We start from the raw sequence: 17,163 nt of genomic DNA, 5'->3' as shown, positions 1-17,163 counted from the left end.
CCTGTGGGTTTCCCTTTCCCTCTTCCATCTGATATGCTGAGATACCTGCTCGCTTTCCAAAGGCAAAGCCCAACCACCTTCACATGGCTTCTTCCAAAAAACAGTTACTTCCCCCTGTGCAGACCTCAGCTCTTCACATCCCAGTTCTCCCCCGGGACCACAGCCTCAAGAGCCATGATCTGCATCCCTGCTGTGAAGGGCCAAAGCCCTGAAACACTCCACAAATATCCCAGCAGCAGCAGCACTATCACCCCAACCTTGTTCTTCGCTAATGATGTATTCACATAAGAAGCTTTCAAGGCCAAGTACATCCAGTAGTTGAAATGTTTTACTTCTCTTACATTGCTCATTTTTCTGCTCTGCTGGACTTTTGCATGGTATGAATAGGAAAAGCTGAAAGAGTTGGGGGTGCAAATGGGCAAGGCTTGTAGGGACAGTCTCTTTCAGCAAACCAGTGGCGAATGGCTGGAAAACACAGGAGCAGGAGCTCTCCACAGTGTAAACTTTTCTCCAGGCTCTAGGTGGTTTTCCTTTTTTCAAACTAACACTTCCCCTTCACCTGCTATGGGGAAGAGAGGGGATTGCAAAGGGTGAAAAGTGGTAAGGCCACCAGTTCCTGTGAAAAACAGAATTACGGCGTGGAGTGAGGGTAAGCGGAGCACTGGGAAAACCCACATCCCCCAAGACACCCAGTTACTCGTCAGAAGAGCTATGGGGAACAACAAAGACTTCACAGAAGCCTCACCAGCTGTGATAAACTGTGTGCCAGGCCAAGTAAAAAGCATCTGGCTGAGCAAGAAACATTCCTGTTTCCCGCTTCATCCCCTGCCCTTCCAGTACCTGAGCCTCTCTCAGGCACTCACTGCGGGCTGACAGCACCAGCCGAGGCAGCACTCAGCTCTTCTGTGTTACTTTCCCCTTTCCTCACTCCTGAGCTTTAAGAAATGAGCCTGAGGCAATTCTGGCAACTGGGTTATCTCAACCTGTAATTGAGAAAGCTATTTAATAAAGTTACTTAACCCGCGAGCAGCTCTGAGCCGTGTGGCAGCTGGTGAATATGCACGTCCTGGGATTTCCATGTCGCAGCAGTGTGAGGACAGGATGTCAGGCAAATGAGTTATGAGAAATGTGGCCTATGCAAATGTTGGCTCTGCTCTGACTTCACACTGCAGTTCTCATCTTCAAAGCCATTTTTGACATTCTCATTTGCATGGCAAATGTAGTAACAGAATAATGTAACCACAGAAATGGGTCCTGTTCTTACATACAGAATGGGTTCCTGAGTACAGCTGTAGTAGAGTGGGGCCCTGAACCAATGGCAGGCAAAAAAAATACAGGAGTCCTGCCAAGACCCTGTCAGGCCACGTAATTCTGGAGTTCTCCAAACCCATGTCTCCTTCATTTAACTTCCCAGCCCTTACCTGAACAAGGCTCGTTATTAGACAAACCCTTCCATATCTGCAGGAACAGAAAAGATGCCGTTTTCACACATTGTTTCATTTCCATGGTGGCCTGCTTTCAAAAGGGGGGCCACAAGATGAGGGCAGGGCAGCTCAGAGCTACTGTGTCCTTGAGGAGAGAAAAGGAAACCTGCAGGTTCAGGATTTGGAAGCTTCAGTAAAACAGACTGAACAGTTAATACTATGAATTCTCTCAGGTTAGGAAGAGGCTGTGTAATTCAAGAGGTGAAAAGAGCAAGCCAGATGTGACCATACCTCACCTTCTGCAGTTGGGCTCCAGGTCACCAACATCTTTCTCCATTTGTGTAAGCTCCAGCATGTTCAGTGATCTTTCACTCCCAAATTGAACGCAGACACCCCAACATTATGCTAATTGAGGGAAAGGATTGCAAGTAATTGCCCAGAGAAGCTGCGGCTGCCCCATCCCTGGCAGTGTTCAAGGGCAGCTTGGACAGGGCTTGGAGCAACCTGCTCTAGGGGAAGGTGTCCCTGCTCGTGGCAGGGGCTTGGACCTGGAAGAGCTTTAAGGTTCCTTCCAACCCAAAGAAGGCTGGGATTCTATGATTAACGTTTTAAAAATCCTCTTCTGCTACAGGTGCCTCATGCAGAAAGCTGCTCAGATTCCCTCTGCTATTCATGCACCCAAGAGGCAACCTCAGTCTAGAGGGAGTCAAGGACAAAGTGCCTCTGTCCTTTAGACAGATCCACTCAAGAAACGACTTTATAAACAAGGTACCCATCCACCTGTGATATTTCTTGGGCAGAAAAGTGAATCATCATCTTATGAGCTTGTGGGTAAACAGTTATCCAACAGCTTTACTAACTGCTCTTAACAGATGCCTTTCAAAATCAGCTGCTCTCATGGCAGAGCCTACAGTACCTAACAAAGACACCACCTGCCAGCAGGAACATGTAATCGTAGTAACATAGTTCATCATTTTTGTCTGTTTTAAGAGCCACCTCCCTTCCAAACTGGAGTTTCTTCAGAAGAGCCACATGTCTCTATCAATGCTGTTTTTACGAGAACTCTCCAACCTGTTTACAGTCATGTACGGTTATGGTCCTTTCGTATGCCAACACTCCCAAAGCAGGAAGCAGATCCCCAGTTATTCAGAAAGCGATCCTCTATGCAATTTCAGAACACAAGCACCACTGAGGGTCAATATTACATACCTTAAGTTATACCACCTAAGATTTTAGCAGCTTCACACGAGGTTTGCAGGTGTAGCATGTACCATTCATATTTTCCCCACAAGACTTCACCACATTTCCCCATTTCCTGAATTTCAACGTGAAAACTACCTCATTTTCCTCCTCATCCAAAGCACGCAATTAGCAACGTTTAATGGCTGCTGTAAATACATGCTCAGAAACAAGACTCTTGTAGAAGCATGCACAACTTGCAACCCGGTGAGACAAAATTTCTTAGGGTTACTTGGAAAGCGTATGCCCTTCAGTAAGCAGGGCGTATCACTTACAAAAACCACAAGAGTTTTAGGGCAGAAAAATATGCATTTTCGCCAACATATGCCCTTATATTAAAGATTTTGTGAGCCATGAACACCCTCCGGACTGACCCTGAACAAGGGAGGTCCTCGCTTTAATTCCATGACCACTGGATGTCACTATTGCTTTACCCATGGACACAAAGGCAGCCCTGCCCGTGCAGTAGGTTGGAAAATCACCCCATAAACACCTAACACATGGGAATGGACTGCCAAGATGTCAGAAATAAATTTACAGTGACTTGTTTTCACTACACAGAAGTTTATTATGAAAGTTAAACATACAACACAAAAAGTAGCAAAAGCAATCCTGTAGCTTAAGGCAACTCTTACAGGAGATGAATTCAAGAAAGATGATGCAACTTCAGTTTAAATAGAAATTATGAAAAATACCAAATTGCATCAATAACTTAAAATGCACTTTAAAAAGTCTGCGCTAACCAGCAGAGGGTAAGGGCTTGTGATCTTAATGCCAGCATTAAGATATTGAAAACAGCAGAATGCTAAATGATGATAGGGAAAGTTCAGTATTTACACAAGATAGCAATGTTAATATCTGGTAGCGTAATTTCCTGTGTACTCATGGTGTAAAACCACTGTCTGAAATGGTAGGAAAACCTTTTAAAATACATCTTCAGACTATTCCATCAAAAAAATACACAGATGGCAGAGGAGCTCCAAGGCTAGGGATGCGTGCAGGGGCATGCAGGTGTCCCTTAAATAACTCACTGCAGAAACACTGCAGAAAAATTCTTTCTTTGGGGGAAGAAGAGCAAGAAGAATACACGGCCACAGAGTGAAAAAGGTTTTTTCAGGTGAATCACATTTAAATTGAAGTATCAAAATATTCTTATTTGATGACACTCTCACAGTTTACAGTTACTGACATTTTGATGTGAATGTTAAATACTTATATTACCAACATACAGTCTCCTTCACATTGACATCTGCTTACATTTTTGCAGGACCTCTTTTGCATCGTTTTGCCGTTAGTGAGGAACATAATTACCTTCATCATAGAATTTTAATAAAGATTTAACTGTTCAAACCATACAGAGTTTCTACCATCAAAATAATTCTTAAGATACTGATGCCAGACCACCTATTTTAAAAAAAAGGAACTGCAGTGATATTTTAATTCATCAGGCTGTACAGGAAGCACCACATTTTAACAAAGCCAAATGACATAATCACATTTCAAATCAATTTTCTTCAAATATTGGATGCAATGAAAAATTTGGAACAAGTCCATTCACCATCACCCCAAACAAGATAATTCACACAGATTAATTCATCCTACATCTTACCCTGTTAGAAAATGCAATATATACTGCAATGTAGTCTTAGTTTGCATAAGATTAAGTATCCTATGCACAGTATGAGATTCTCTGCACACAACCTCATCTCAACTTTTCACCATTCAGCACAACTTTAGAAAAAGCCTAAGATACAAAATATACTTAAAGCAGCTATCTTAAACATGATTTAATACATATCACCTTTTGTTCCCAGTTGAATGCGCTGCTGAATCTGATTGTAGAGTTGCAGTATTCCTTTGAAGAACTAGTTAAAAAAATCCCTGAATAAAACAGAAGCCAGCCTGCGACTTCCTATGAGTTTCAGTAAAGTACTATATACAGGGGTACAATAACCATCCAAACTCACTTGGTATCATACTAAAATCTGAGACAGATACTGGGGCAGAATGCATTATCAATGCATGGAAATTACATCTCAAGATTTTATCCTTTAAAAAATGGAACCAATGAATTGTTAGCAGTTAAAAGAATACTGCAACTGTAGCATTTACAAACCCACAAAGTTTGAGAAGGGATTCCAACAGCTCTCATTCACTGGGTTTAGCTTGGAAATAATGCAAAATAATGTCAGCAGTTTTAAGAAGGTCTTGCAAATTTAGAAAAAGGAAAAGTGAAAGGAAGATAAGAATGCATATCTAAAATAAAGCAGGAGCACAATAAGGACAATCAAAATTCCAAAAGCCTATATTAAAAAAATTAAGCTTGGAATGCACTGGCTTCCAGCAGTTTATCAAAAAAGAAAAAAAAAACAAGGAAAAAAAAAAAACCCAACCCCCAAAAAACCCAACCCAAAAAATAAAACCAAAACAAAAAGAAGTTTCAGATCTGTAATATCTTGACCTATTTTTAAGTGACAATTTTTATTACAGTTGAGAAAAATGGTTTTATAGCTGCATAAGTTTCCATTTCACTAAAATAGTGCCAACAAAAATAAGTTTGCATAGAAAAAACCAAAATTTCAAATTGCCACTGGCTACATGCTTAAAATGGGAAATGCAGGTATTGTAACATAAACATAGTGCAAACCATGGCAGCTTGTGGTGATTCTGACTGCCGCAGGTCAGGAAACAGACCATAGTATACCCAGTTATCACAGTTTCTGGTCTTTTATTAAATCCTTTGCCAAGTAGAAGCAATGCATGTGTGCAGACCCATGGTACGCCTGCTGCTGTTGATTAACGTAGTTTGAGATCATCACCGCTTCCTAGATTAGATCCAGGACTAGGGTCTTGTTGTCTTCTTGCCTGCATCGATAAAGACATATTTAAGCATCAAAAAAAGGAAAAATGTTAAGAAGTTATCAGTTAATTTCTTCAGCATATTGACATGACTAAGACCATAAACAATTCTAAGGCACAAACTTTACATTTCTAGCAGTAATCAATGCATTAGTTTTTAATATTGCAATCATTCTTCCCCCCAATTCAATAGGCCCCCAGAACCAACAGCAATCTTAGAGGAGGGTTGTGGACCCAGCAGTGGGGTACCCCTCCCTCTGGAGGGGCACAGAGCTCTGGCCTGGGAGCAGGCAAGGCTGGTGCTCTGGGGAGTGAGTATACACATACATATGTGCACATCAGACTGCCTCAGAGGCTCTCCTGCAGCCAGGCTGAAACACTTCTCAGCATTGCTTCAACTATCAGCAAGAGACTTCCAAAACAGTTAGGCAACAATTTTGTCACTCTTCTTCCAAAACGTTTTCTGTCCTGTGAAATTCCCTTTGTTAACCTTTTCTGTAAATATTTCAGGATCAAGATTCTGGGGAGAAAGGCTACAATGCAAGATGGCAGAGCCTGTTACATCACTGCCAAACAGACCTCCCCTCAGTATCTTTATGCAAGAAACATTTACTTTAGCTTTGTCTGGAATAAACATGATATAACACACTAGCACAATTTAAGCTGTAGACTAACACATTTTTTAACACTTGGGGTTTCACCACTGGATAGTTTTTTTCCTTTGGTGCACGTGTGAAGTTAGCAACTATACAAAGCTGAGAAACTCCAGTACTTATTACAGCCCTGTATTAAAAAAAAAAAAAAAAAAAAAAGTAATGCAAGTTCTCCTTCAAATAAATGACTCTGTTAAACAGTTGGAGTTGATGGCATTTTAAAGAGGAAGTTAAGGATGGTCAGTTGTAGCAATATCAGTTACCGTAAAAGATATCACTACTTTCCCTATCACTGCTTCCCCTACCTACAGGCTGCTTTCAAGCAGCACACACAAATCCTGCGGGTAAATACTTTAAAACACTGATGTACTTGAATTTTAAAGCAATACATCAATTCTGGGAACATCTAATGCTAGCTGGTTTTTTAGACATTTCAGTACTGATACTTTTATTTATCCTGTACAGACTGAGTAGCTGGCACCTTGGCCTACACAAATGGTACCAGGGCTACCTTCTTAGCTGGTGGGAGGCTTTACTACACAAGCATTGTTCCACATAGCTCCATTGGTTTCACCAGCTGCAATAAGTTGCCACATTCAGGGCTAAAAAAAAAAGCTCTCCAAAAAAATGCAAACCAAGAGACTACCTCCCTCTGAGACACTTCTTGTATTTTGTTGAAAGAGACAGGAACAGACTTAACCTTCTGGCACATGCTGCCAACACCATCTTCTCCAATTTAGACTTCTCTTTCTCTGTTCACTTCTTCCTCCCTTACCTACCATTCTTCTCGTCTGCCTCATTTTACGCTCCTAGTACAATTGGTTAGCTTAACCCAAACAGAGAACCTCTTTCTTCTCCCATTTAAATACTGATTTAAAGTTACATTTGCCTTTCACCTGCAATGATCCCATTCTGATATAGAGAGTTCATTCAATAAATCCTACTAGCAATCAGTGTGTTCCCAGGTAATACGATTCCCTCTTGCCCCTTCTTTAGTGGTTGTATTGCCATTCTTGTTTTGGAAGCACCCTCATAATTGCTGCCTGCTACATTTACGCATCCAGTACTGCCGTTGGTTGCATTTTAGGTATTTAGGAGTGGGATAATCTTCTCATTCTGTTCTATCTACACTGGTCACACTCCAACTAAAGGAAACAATCTGCTTTTCCTACATGTAGAAGAACTCTGAACAGGACAACTGACGTCACTGCTGGTGCACAAACCCACAGATTTCTCAGTAATCTTTCTGAAGAATCGCATTAAACACTTATCATCACATACAGCGCTGAAGATTTTAAGTGCTTAAGGGCATATTCCTTTCAGCCCCTGAAGCAACTTTTGCAAACTGCCCTCTTTGAAGAGATGTAGAATATCAGGAGGTAACATTTAATTGAGATTTTCATGTTATTTCCAAAAGGCAAATCATTCAACTTGGACAGTCAAGATCACTGTGGAAAAGTCAACATGGGAAAGCTCACACTTCTTTTCCTTCAACAGAAAACTGTGCTGTGAAGATTTTTTTCTTAACAAAATGGTTGTTCAACAAGTCTACATAGATACTTCACACTAATTTAAAACTAATAAAAGGATAACAGTTCCACTTTGCATACTTTTCTCCTTTTGAACAGACTGTAACAAGATTTCTTCTAGTTTTAACTGCTGCCTCCTCCTGAAAGGTAACAAAGGCATGCACCGTCTTTAAGAACTACCAGAAATCTTACTTATACCAATCTAGTTACCAATTTTGTAGTTTATAAGTGTTTTTACACTTAGCTAGAAAAAAAACCCCAGCGAGTTAATTGCTGCTATACTACTGCTCTAAAAGCAAGAGTTTCTTCTTCAGTAAACAAATCATATACACAGCAATTTTGTCGTCAAATTTCCACAAAGATTCCGAGGTATGGGCATATGGTTGCATTTATGCTTTGCCTAAAGTGGCCTTTTCTTTCAAAACATATGAAAGAATTCACGTGATTCATGACCTCATTGCTACTTGCAGAGTTTGCAGAAGCCACTACTAAACAACTACCAGATTTACCCTTTTAAGTGATCTGAGAAAGGCATGACAAATTACCCACAAATGTACCAAAAGCAGTCATTACAATCTCTTACACTAGTACATGTGGATAAAGGTGTAATTTTGCATTTCAGTAAGTGCAGATTTACACAAGCAACTGCAACACACTGGAATGACAGCTCTGTCTCACTCAGACACCCTCCTTTACTTGTGCTATACAACTATGCAAGAATATGCACATGTGAAACATGCTTATTTTACCCATCACCATCCAGCCAAGGTGTATGCACACAGTATGCAACAACTACAACTGTGCTTTACATGCATAAAAAAATTCAAAGCGCCATATATGCATACATATATGTACGTATATACAATAAGACTACTCACAGAAGACAGGAGAAATCACCTTGTATGTAGAAGCAAGCATGTTTTAAAGCATCAGGCATGGGGTGGTATTTTTGTCTGCTGACAATGTCAAAATACAACTTCCATAAGAAATACAACAAGATCCTTAATACTCACTTGCATAAGGAGTGTGACTACCAGTATGGTACTATCTGGCAGTTGTCCTCACTCTATTCCAGGAAGCTAAAAGTTCACTTTTATAGATGTAAAATCTCAATTTCCACAATTCTCTCAATTTGGGGCCCCATACTCACAGCAGTATTTGCTATGATTTTTGAAGTAGCGCATACCTTGTGAAGCCATGCAGAAGCATGAGAACTACTCTGAGTGAATAACGAGCTCAGCTTGTCCAAGCTTAAGGAAACTTGCTTCAATTAAGAAAGATGCATCTATCTTTGCCATTGGGAAATGGAATCCTGTGCCATGAGTCATGCATGAGCCATGAGAAAACAGTAATTATTCATCTTAGCATATTTCATTTTTCAAATGCTGATTTTCAATTTGAAGAAGCACTACTTCAAATGTTATTCATCTGTTATTTAGCTGAATAAACAATGTTAACAAACAATGTAAATTTAAGTAGTACACAGATCCCACCATGGCTGTGATTTTCCTCAAAAGAAATATTATTTTAACAAACGCTTCCTTCAAAATATCCTGAAGTTTAATACTTAAATGTATGGACACATAGGGAATTTCAATACCCATCCATAATACTTCACACTCCGTTTTCAGCACATGAAGCCATGCAAATCTTCTGCAGTATGGAAGGAATTATAACTGGCTACAAGCCGTTTAAAACATCTAATGTTCGAGACAGTGTGATGACCAACAGAAAGATCTGCAGGAATGTATCTGGCAAAAAACATTTAAAAGCCTCCTCATGCTATTCTAGATTTGTTCACCCTGAACTCATAATGCTGACACCATGAGAGTAATAATACACTAACTGAAAAAAGTTACTGACAAAACCATTTTGACTTGAGGGTACACCAACACAAGAAGCTGCAATGCTTTTACACCTATGCTCTCTTCAACCCTGTAATCTCTGAGCTTTTCCCAGGCTTAAATATAGGCTAACTGGTATGGACTGTAAGTCCTACCAAGAGAATGATGCAGTAATACCTATATTAATTTTCTTCTTAATAAATTAGGTAGCTTGAAATCATGAAGTCATTAACTTAGCATTGTGACTTTTTTGGACAAGGATCACATTGGAGCATTTACATCCGCTACTGGGGCACTTGGGAAAAACAAATCTAAGGATAATGGTGGTTAAGGAGGGTGGCATCCAAGCAGTACCTCCAGCAGCCAAGACAGTTGGACACTACCATCTTCCCCTGGCCACTTAATCCTTACCCATGCTGCAGCTGATTGTGCATTTGACAATGCCAATAAAACTCCTTAAGCTTGCTTTGAGAAAGCATCTGTAATTACCCCCTTCCTGTGCATGTTCAGAGGCCTCCAAGATACCCAAGGAAACCAACCTCTTTTACCACGAGTTCATCAGGAAAAGATAACACAGTCCCACCATGTGGTTTACATGATAACTCTGAGAAAGCAGAACTGGGAAAGTTGGAGGTAAATTTAGTAAGGGTGGACAGGGTTGCCAAGATGTCCCTTCCTGTCAATGAATCACTTAAAAAAATACCAGCAGGCAAAACTGGGACCTCTGAATACTAGGCAGTGAAATCACAAGTACAGCAATATGCGCTGCATCTGTAACTTGGGACACTGGTGAAGAAGGAAGGAGGAGGAGGTAATTTAAAGAAGGGCTGTCACAAGCAGTAGCCAAAACAAAGTCTCTCCACAGACAACTCCACTGCAATTCTTTAATTGCATTCTGGCAACTCCATACTGCTGAAACAGACAGAGCAGATGCTTCATGTGCCTTGGCATCTGTCATCTATAATTTACTAAATAAGTGAAAAATCAGGGTAAGTTATGAAAAACTAAACAGTGAACATTTGGATTCTCTTAGAAGGACTGTCAACCTCCTGAAAAGGAATTAAATAAAATACCAAAACAAAATCACAAACCTGAGAACTCTCTGCAGATACTTTTTGAAAAGCATACAACTGCAGGACAAAAAAATCCAAAAAAACCAAAAACCCAACACCCAGCCAAAAAACCCCAACCTGAAACAAAGAGGGCACCACTCAAAAATTACCTGTTCCAATCAAGCACACCTCCATGTTAGTCCTGCTAACTGAGGCAGAACCACATCAAGAAAAGTAACAAATCGAAAACTCTTCTCTGAGCTGCTGGTTAGTAAGAACCTCTGCTGTACAGGTTAAAATGCTGGCCATACCTCCACTTCAGTCACCTTTACTCAAAAGAAGAGTAGGGGTGGGGAAATAGCCTTCTCGGAACTAAAGTCAGCAAAACCAGGCTACTATAGCACAGTGAGAATGACAGCTTACATGTGATAGCATTTCTTTGGTCACAGTCACAGCCTGAAGCACCCTGTGTGCCTTCAGGTCTCTGTGGGGCTTGAAAAGAATCTCTCCCTCTCAACCTTCAGTTCTCAGAAGAGCTTTAGCTACAGCATCAAAGGGACCCCATCATCACTACATACTGTACCTACAACCTGCTGGCACTCAGTAGAGGATATGATTTTTACAACATTCCCAGCAGGTGTAGCAATCAGCATAAGACTTTGTGTCCCTGATCCAATCTCTGGAGTTTGTTTGCTGGCCATAACAGCCATTTTCCAGTCACCTCCCCATTTCACTTGAACCTGGGAAGAAGTAGTCTTCATCTTTCTTAATTATACTGTCAAGCACCCGTTAATGGAAAACAGTCTCAAATTTGGTAAGAGATCTGGATGTTAGACTAAAGGCCTTGTAGAACGATTAACGTTGTGAAGTCTATACTGAAAGTCAAAATAAACAATTTTCTTGATAAAGGCCATAGATAAAAATCATTTAGCACCTACCTCCATCAGGATTTCCTTTCAAGCCTCCAACAATCTACTTCCTAGAAACAGAGTACTCCTCACTAAACACGCATATCAATCGTGTTATATGCTGAGTCTGCTCTCCCACCACCAGCTACAGAGAGTTATAGAGCGCAACCAGGCCAAGGAGCATAATTTGCTTACCAGCCCTGATGCACTCTCTTGCCTGAAAATGGTTGCATCTTTGTTCAGAAGCTATTATGAAGCTACAGATTCTGGTACTACCACACTGTTAGCTGAACTAACAGCAAACCAAGAAAGGAAGCAGCATGACAAATGTATAGCTGAAGAGCTACACTGAACACTAAAATTTTAACTTTTGTTTGAAAACTTCTTTTCCAAGGGAAAAAAAGTGAAATGCTCACTTTTAGAAAGTATTGTTTGAAAGCTGGTATAAAGGTTATAAATTTATAATTAATATTGATTACCTCCAGACAGTATTCCTTTGTTGCTCAGCCCCCTTCTAACCTTCATTGACTGAAAGAAGATGCTTATATTACAGTATTGCCTGATTTGCAAGATTGATCTCCTCTGTATTACCCTCAGCATTGATTCTGTACAGCACAGATTATTTTTGTGAGATATGCATTCCATAGCACTTCTACACAAGTACCAGCTATTGGAAAGTTCTTGTGAAGCAATGAAACAATCTAGTCTTGCCTTACTGGCCTACTCACATTGTAGAGCCTTTTGAGGCAACACAAATTCACACACATACTTTAATCTATTTCCTAAATTGTGTTGTATTCATCCTGAATATAAATAGGTCATATTATATATATACATATACTCATATACAAACACACATACACAAGTCTGCACCATCCACCACATATGAGGAATTAACATTTTGGGTTTCTTTCACATTCAAAAAGCTGTATTAAAGGTTATACTATTTTTATATTGTTTGGGGAGCATGTATTTTAAGTATGAACATAAAATAAGTAATTACACTCATTACAGATTAATTTTTGAGGGGAAAAATGCCTTAAAAATTAGAGAGTTCGGTAAGGATTAGAGAAAGAAGAAAAAAAAACCCAAAAAACCCAAACAACTGTTATTTTCTTCTGAAGCCAGTTATATTTGACAAAATTTAGAGCATTTATATATACACTAGTAGTTTCATCTTAAATTTCCCCCGTCTTTTTTATTTTTTTTTTTTTAAAAAGTAAAAAAAGATAGTAACTTCACTGTCTAGAATCTTGGAAGAACAGGAAAGCTAGTTCTACTACTTGATTTTGTTTCTTTCTTCTTCTTCTCCAGCACAATGAAGGATTTTAAATGAGAATTTCATGCAGTTCTGTATAATGGCTCTGCTTAGCCATTAATGTCATTTATATTTAGCACAAGACCACAGACAGACAGATTGCTAGACTAGGCTGTTTCAGGGAAGAACAAACCACTCTGCCTCTTTACTCACGGTGTTGCTAAAATAAAGTGCACGGCAGCAGCATGGGAAATGAACACAACACAGAAAAATGACATTTAAATGATGCTGGTTGAACAAATCACATTGGAAAACTGAGAAGAGATCCAATCATCCTCCAAAAATGCAGTAATCTGAAGGACATCCTCGGCTAAGCTCAAGTAGCAGGGTAGGACAAACTGTGCACTCAATCTGATCACTTAAAAACTTCAGTTACAGTTTGCCTATACAAAATAAACCTTTAGAAAGACGACTGTGTGCACACAGCAACACAAGTTGGCATCTTCTCTTTACCTACACCCTTGAAATCCACTACTTTGTACCTGCTGCTCCAGTGAAGAGCTGCAGAAGGCACCTGCTTGCTGCTTTTACTGATGGAATACATGCTGTTACTTTCAATGTATTCTAATTTCACCAACTGTTTAAATCTCTCATTCTGGACAGTGTAATGCATTTTGCATCATTCTATAGCCAGAAGACCAAATAATAAGCATTTGCTTGTGCTGGAAGACTCAAGTACATCTAGACACCAACCTCACAGTTACTTCTGTAGAACACTTCTCATCCTGACACTGAACTCTGGTTATTCATACTGAAAACACAGCAAAACACTCTAGTACTGATTCTATTCCCCTTGCATCTCAGTTGAGAAAGAAGAGTGGAAATTAAGCATCTGCCTTGCTGATATTCCTTTACCCTCCCCACTCTCTTCTGTTAGTTTGGCAAAGGCAAAGGTACAAATACTTCATATACCTGTTCAGCGGTACCAGTTCCAGCACACACCCCTAAAGAAATTACCTTGGACCAAGTTCCCTGTTGTAAGGCACTTGCTCATGGGAAAAGAATTTTGCCTTAGTGGTATGAAGCCACTAAATAGTGCAAGTTGGCCTAGTTGCTCACTGTCCCTGAACAGACAAAACTTCACACAATCATTTATTTTCACCACAGACTTCAACTGGAGATAAAATCTTTCCTCACGTGCATCATTAAACATTTACTGCCTCAGCATTCCAACATTTTTCTAGAAGTGAAAGCCATTGGAATTCATTATTAATTTTGAAGGCATTAATTAAAAACACTGACTTCAAAAGCATCTTTGAAACAAAAGAATCCTGAACAGAGAGGCCGAATTTGTAGTATCTGATGTGAGTAAGCTATGTAAGTTGATAGAAAAACCCCAAAGCATCTTATATTCAGAATTGAAATATTAAAAATACAACAGAACACAGCCATCTCAGAGGCACTTAAATTTCAATGAAAATTCCTAAATCCACTCATAACCTATTTATGTTAGAGTGCTGTAACTGCACAGAAATCCGATCACTTCTGGAAATTCAAGCACAACCTATCAACTACTACTGATTCTGCCCTCAGATGCAAAGAAAATGTTCATTAAAATACAAGATCTGTTGTGCTAATGAACTCACCAGTGGAAGTGCCATTATGTGATGAAAGGAAGGCAAACAAACCTGACAGCAGTAACGAGGGTTCTTTTGGTGGTGGGTTTTTTGGTTGGGTTTTTTTGTGTGTTAGTGGTTTTGGGTTTTTTTTTCTCTTTACTGGTTGGTTTCTTTGTTTTGCCTTTTTTTTTCAGGATACTTGAAAATTAAGATTAGTACCGTCATTACTCCTAAATTGTTACTGCACTTGCTATTCCTCCCACCTTTACAGTATCACTATTCTAATACACAATACCACATACAAGCTATTTTTATTGTTTCCAACAGCCTTCACTGATGACTCCTAGGCAAGGATATACCACTGTTTTAGAAGTCTACAGAGAGACTTAGGCTAGGGAATGTTATTTATACAGACTCTTTTCTGTGTAAGAAAAGAACTGAATTTGATCATTTTCATATGCTGCCAGGCTTTGGGTGGATAAATGTTTCCAAAGAGCTGGCGCCTCTGTTTTGTGTAGGAGTGGGTGGAATATTGCAGGATTCCCCTTCCCTCCCCCACTGAAGCAGAATCTGGTCTCTATTAAAGGCATTTCAGCCATAATTCTGCTGTCTGAATATCCTGATTTTATACAGTGTTGCAATTCCTAAAATAATCATTAACACTGATGAGATCTTGTTCCAGGTCTGGCAATTCTGAGTTTTACTGCCCAAGCTTAGCAGGAAAGAAAAATTTTCAGTTTTAGTAATGATGAAAGATGTATAGCTATCATATTGAAAAGATTATGCTTAGGGGATCTTCATCTGTGTGTAGTGTAACATACACAAAAATTCACTCAGCACACTCAAAACCCACCTCTTCCAGCCATAAAAACCTTCAACTGCAACCAAAGATACTATTTCACATACTGAAATTACACAAACAGTACACAATACAGTTTGGACTAATGTTTTTATAACTGTCAGCAACACAATTGTCAATAGGGTACAAGCTGACCAAGCATGTGAGCATTGGAAAATGTGATACAGGCCATAAATACAACATAGGAATACACATTTCTGCATTACTTTCTATTGAGAATTCTGTATGATGATCATGAGCACCTTATGTAAGTGCTTACTGATTAAAGTTCATTTGATTCTCCCCAACACTGCATTAGAAACAACTGAAGTGAAAGTCAGGGAAACAACGGTTTGGAAACCCAATTTCCCCTTAGGAATGCATTTTAAGTCTATCTCAGCTTTCTCCTCTGCCCTGCCCCAAAAGATAACAATTTTTATGCAGTCTTAAGAGTGTAAAATCTCATCTGTAAGCATTCCAGACATGTGGCCAAACATACAAACGAAAAGCTGAAATGTAAAAAAACCAATTATAGACCTACAAATAATTGAGGCAACAATCTCGTGGTTATAGACATTAAACATGTACAGTAAAATATAAAGTATGCGTAACAATGTATTTCAGTTATTAAAAACCGGTATTTGACATCACAAATTTGAAGTACCTTTTGACAATATTCTTCATTCTGCTTAAACATATTTTAAGCGAGTAATTTTTCCCTTTTTTCCTTTCTGTAGGTGATCTAAACTAGTGCTTTAGAGCTGGGGCAATGACTATTACTGCTTAAAGAGAAAATGTCTCCTGGCAGCTAAGAGGAATATAACTTAATTAATCATCTATATTAAAAGTCAAGAGTTTTTTCAAAAGTTACTGAATCCAGCTCCTGCAGCTGGCCAGGGATGTTTCTTTTTGTGTCTCAGTGTCACAAGTTTTGATGTCTGACATGAAGACTCAGATGCCCAATACTACCTCAAGTTTCACTGTTAATTGAAAGAGTTCTTGCACGTCCTAGCTGCAAATAAGCATTTTCTACACTTGGAGGAAAGAATAAGTCTCACAGAACTCCAGAAGTTATTTCAGGAAGCCTCATTCTTTTTTAACCTTCAGCACTCACTAAGCACACGGCAGCTTCTCTGTAGTAACAGGAGTGGGGAAGAAGGGCACAATGAAGGAAAATAAAGTCAAGAAAAGTTTGAAGTAAATTGAGGTCAAGGACGCAGGCTGGGCTTGAAGTTCCTACTGTGTTGTTAGAATTCAGGCAGGCTGCCACAGGTCTTCATGAACAGCTTTAAGTTAATTCCACCTTCCCGATGATCTGAACTTACAAGCAGGTTCCAGCTCTGCTGTGGCAGAGGCAGAATAAATCAGGTAATCCTGCTGTTGCTCCAAGGATCCGGTGGCAGCGAGGCCTCCAAGGCAAGGATTTTGCTACAGCTGATATGTGACCTGGCTACATCAGTGTTTGCAAGGAGCAGCACACCAGCCATCACTTCAAGTGAGAGGTATTGTTCTTTGCATCTGCTTTTTGTCCTCTCATTCTTATGCTTAGTGTTTTCCAATTGTACTTGAAAGGGAGGAAAGCCTGTCTAATAATCTCAATTATCCATAAGGATGCCAGAAGAAAAGTAGCTTAGCAGTAACAATAACCGAATTTTCTAAAAACCTGAAAAGCAGCAGATTGATCACATTTGATTATAGTAAAGTGAGGCTGTACTGATGAAGCAGGAAATAGAAAACACGAAGTATGGGAAAGAAATTTAAAGTGTTTCTGTTTTCTCCCTATTCTCTGCCCAGCCTACAGCATGCCTTAACTTGCCAACTCTCCTTACGTATTACCCTCTTCTTACGGCTCTTCCCTTTTTGACATGTTAGAGCAGCTGGTTTCCATTCTCTTTCCTGGCTCCTCTTTGCTTGATCCCAGTAATATCTGCTCTCATCAA

At 39.6% G+C, this 17,163-nt stretch overlaps 1 protein-coding gene across 1 annotated transcript in view; it reads right to left on the bottom strand.

Annotated features, from left to right (window-relative positions):
- Positions 1-5,081: 5,081 nt before the first annotated feature.
- CBFB (core-binding factor, beta subunit) overlaps positions 5,082-17,163 on the bottom strand; it is a gene marked incomplete at its 5' end in the record, with an annotated part of 35,547 nt that continues 23,465 nt past the window's right edge. Inside the window, one exon of the mRNA XM_010019674.1 lies at positions 5,082-5,528. Coding sequence (XP_010017976.1) covers positions 5,460-5,528 — 69 coding nt within the window. The remainder of the gene's footprint in view (positions 5,529-17,163) is intronic.

This window comes from Nestor notabilis, unplaced genomic scaffold (genome assembly GCF_000696875.1).
Source record: "Nestor notabilis isolate BGI_N333 unplaced genomic scaffold, ASM69687v1 scaffold23808, whole genome shotgun sequence".
NCBI classification, from domain to species: domain Eukaryota; kingdom Metazoa; phylum Chordata; class Aves; order Psittaciformes; family Psittacidae; genus Nestor; species Nestor notabilis.
The sequence above is the reverse complement of the archived record's forward strand: the minus strand, read 5'-3'. Positions and strand labels throughout refer to the sequence as shown.